This window comes from Phytophthora infestans, genomic scaffold, assembly GCF_000142945.1.
Source record: "Phytophthora infestans T30-4 supercont1.7 genomic scaffold, whole genome shotgun sequence".
Classification (NCBI taxonomy): domain Eukaryota; phylum Oomycota; class Peronosporomycetes; order Peronosporales; family Peronosporaceae; genus Phytophthora; species Phytophthora infestans.
Window position 1 is genome coordinate 3,202,370 of NW_003303752.1, and position 3,954 is coordinate 3,206,323.

Here is a 3,954-nt window from a genome sequence, read left to right on the forward strand (position 1 = left end):
ACACCGATAGCAGCATCATAAGTTGCATTGCAAGGTGCAGCATGTTTGAGCTCTAAGTAATTAGAGGAGATAGCGACGTGAAATACAATGCTTGTTGTGCAAGGACGAACAAGTCCCACGTTTCCGAACACCGGTTTTGATAAGAACGTTTCATTTCGGTCGTTTTTGGAAATAAACTTTGGTAGGCGTCCTCACCGCCTGTGATTGGTCAAAATAAAACACGGGTCTTTGTTAAAAACGAGCAAACCCGGCCTGCTTTCACTCCTTTGTTTTGCATTTTGTATTTGTTTTCTCTTCTTGACCTGACCCGAATTTTTCAAACAGGCCAGCCAATCGCAAAAGGGCCCAAACCGCCGCCTTTTCCCCACCATTCCCCGTTCCGCCCCCCGTGGTCCTTTAGTGACTCCGCGTGTGAATCCCCTCTGCATCTCTCTCTTCTTCCCCACATCTAGACCCCCATGGACATCTCAGCCGCCCTCCTCAACACTCAGAGCCCCGGTACGTGCTTCATCAGTCGTTGAGACGTGTTACAAGCTGACTAACGATATCTTGGGTGTGGATATTATCAGACCTTCAGCTACGGAAGCAGGCGGAGGAGTTCCTGAACAATGCGCTGCAGCAACAGATGGGCCAGTTCATGGTGACCCTCGTACAGGCTCTGTCCTCAGAGGAGTTCGCCGTGGTGGGCCGCCAAGCCGCCGGTCTATACCTCAAGAACGTGCTGGACGCTAAGGACGACGCTCTACAGCAGCAGAAGATCAATGCCTGGATGGCCATGGACACGGCCCTCCGCACCCAGATCAAGGATGGCTCTCTCGGTGTGCTGCAGTCCAACGACCCTGTGGCTCGCCACACGAGCGCCCAGCTGGTGGCCAAGATCGGCAGCATCGAGCTGCCACAGAAGGAGTGGCCGACCCTGCTAGAGTCTCTACTACAAAACGTGACGAGCGGCAGTGAAGGCTGCATCCACGCCACGCTCGAGTGTCTCGGATACCTTTGTGACGAGCTGGAGGAAGGCGCCATCGACGAACAGGACACGAACCGTATCCTTACAGCCATCGTGGACGGTATCCGAGCCGAACGCCCACCGGCCATCCGTCTTGCAGCCATTACGGCCCTACGCAACAGTCTGGAGTTTGTGAGCGAGAACTTTAAGCGCAAACAGGAGCGTGACCACCTCATGCAAAAGATCTGCGAGGCTACGCAGTCCCCGGACCTGCGTACCCGTGTGGTGGCGTACGAGTGCATTGCTGCCATTGCTACGATGTATTACGAGTACCTGGCCGAGTATATGGAGACGCTGTGCAAGCTGACGTTCAACGCCATTACCGGCGACCAGGATGAGGTTGGTCTGCAGTCGCTCGAGTTCTGGTCGTCCATGTGCGACGTAGAGCTGGATTTGATCGAGGAGATGAACTACGCTCAGCTGGAGAACCGCACCGACTACATTCCATGCAATTACTACGTGCAGACTGTTCTGAACACGCTCATCCCTCTGCTGACTGAAACGTTGAAGAAACAGGAGGACGACCAGGACGAGGACTCGTGGAATTTGTCGATGGCTGCTGCTACGTGTCTGGCCCTGGTAGCCCAGGTGGTTGGTGACGCCTGTGTGGACCTCACAATGACGTTTATTACTCAGAACATCGAGAGCAACGAATGGCGTCCCAAGGAGGCGGCTATCATGGCTTTTGGCTCGATTCTGGATGGCCCCGACTCGGTGAAGATCGCTCCGCTGGTGCGTCAGGCGCTGGGCTTCCTGATGGGCTGCATGAAGTTCGACAACATTCTTGTGCGTGACACGACGGCGTGGACGCTTGGCCGTATCTGTGAACTGCACTGCGGCTGCATCAGTGGCGAGATGCTGCCAGGACTTATGCAATTGCTGCTTGAAGGTCTGGATCAGGAGCCGCGTGTGTCACACAATGTTTGCTACGCTATCCACAACATCGTCAAGGCTTTTGAGGAGTCGGAGGCGGCTGCACACATGTTGACTCCATACTTCAAGACGCTGTTCGACAAGCTGCTTGAGACCAGTAACCGCCCCAACGCCACGGAGAGTAACCTGCGTGGATCAGCATACGAGGCTCTGAACGTACTGGTGCAGGCTGGTGCTGACGAGGTGAACGAGCACATTATTCTGCGTCTACCCGTGGTGTTGGAGCGTTTGGAGCAGAGCATTAAGACATTGATCGAGAACCCGAACAGCCTTCACGACGACCAGGCTGGGTTGCAGGCACTGCTGTGTGGCGTCCTGATCGCTGCCATCCAGAAGCTGAACACGGACATTGAGCCACTGGCGGACCGTATCATGCAGGCGCTGCTGCAGGTGTTCTCTACTCGCAATGCTGCGGCTGCTGAGGAGGCATTTATGGCTGCTGGTGCCCTGGCTAATGTTGTTGGTCCCAAGTTCGAGGTGTACATGCAGTACTTTGGCCCGGTCGTGCTTATGGGTCTGAAGAACAGCGAGGAGTACATGGTGTGCAGTGTTGCGGTGGGTGTCGTTGGCGACCTTTGCCGTGCTCTAGAGGGCAAGATCCAGCCGCTGTGCGATGAATACGTGGCTGCTTTGATCGAGATTCTGAAGAACCCGATGCTTAACCGCTCGGTGAAGCCGCCGGTTCTGTCGTGCTTTGGTGATATCGCGTTGGCTATTGAAGGTGAATACGAGCGCTACGCGGTGTCTTCGCTGCAGATGATTCTTCAGGCAGCCGGTGCGTGTGGATCTATTGCGACAGATGATGAAGAAGTGGTGGAATACATGAACCAGCTGCGCGAGAGCGTGCTAGAGGCGCTCACGGGTATTGTCCAGGGCCTTGGCGCTGCCAACAAGGCTGCAATGCTGATGGAATGTGCGCCGCAGATTGGAGCTTTCTTGGCTACGCTGGCGAATGACCTTGCGACGCGATCGGACGCGGTGACGACTGGCGCGGTGGGCCTCATTGGGTATGTAAACATTCACGTCTGCTACTTCGATGCTTAATGGCTTACTAACATACTTACGTGTTGTTTTGTTAGCGACATGGGCCAGGCGATGGGCAAGGCTGTGGAAACGCTGTTCCACCAGCAGTTTGTGGTTCAGCTCGTGACGGAGTGCGCTAACAACGCGCAAAACCCGCAGGCGCAGCAGCTGGCGGCGTGGACGCAGAAGGTGATTATGGATCTCCAGGCGAACTAAACTTTGGGTCGACGTCGCCTTGGTCTTACCCCTGCTCGTCTCTTGTGGTTTGCCTTCTGCAAACAGCGAGGCTATGCGGGTGGTAGAACTGAGATGCGTTCGTACCAAGTTTTGATGAACCTGAAGACAAGTGTTGGCTGACCGCGCATTTCTCTTGTCGCCCCTGCTCGCATTTTGCTGGTTGCCTTCTGCGGTCACAAAAGCAAGTGAAGGCTGATTGGAGTTTGCTGGCCGGGTGACGTTCGCAATACGTGTTAGGAGTGCTTCGTGTGGCATGCTGATACTTATTTATCGGGAGTTGTGAGCTGGCTTGAGGCGGTGAGTGCTTCCCACTTGACATGACTGTCGAGTGTCTTTGTGGGCATCTGTGCTCTTGTTTTCCCCGACTGGGAGGACGAGTAGATCGCAGATTGTTCATGGAAGCGCTTGAGTGTAGGCCAGAAGGAAACCTTGTTTCCATATTCATAGAATACAGTCGCGATGACGGGAGGACAGACCCGGCTGCATGACGCAGCCTGCCTGTTCGACTGTCTTGTCGGTTTTCCCAAAGTTTGTTCGTCTGGTGTCGATTACTTCCTCCGTCCGGAAATACTACGTAGTTTAACTTCATACTTATAAAATAAGCGGACGATCATTTGGATCTAGGCTATAAAACGGATGGACATTCCAACTGCGAAGCACAATAAAATAAATCTATGTTTTAGCAAACCGAACTTTGTGAATGCGAACTTAGTACTCATATTATGGACATTGCGCGGAAATCGGGACATTAACTG

At 53.9% G+C, this 3,954-nt stretch overlaps 1 protein-coding gene across 1 annotated transcript; it reads left to right on the forward strand.

The window, feature by feature from the left end:
- Window positions 1–389: 389 nt before the first annotated feature.
- Window positions 390–3,410, forward strand: PITG_05434 (importin subunit beta, putative; the record flags this gene model as incomplete). Its single annotated transcript, XM_002999035.1, has 3 exons — window positions 390–498; window positions 570–2,946; window positions 3,019–3,410. The coding sequence occupies 3 exons, from the start codon at window positions 459–461 to the stop codon at window positions 3,176–3,178; spliced, it is 2,577 nt and encodes an 858-aa protein (XP_002999081.1).
- Between the last annotated feature and the right edge of the window lie 544 nt (window positions 3,411–3,954).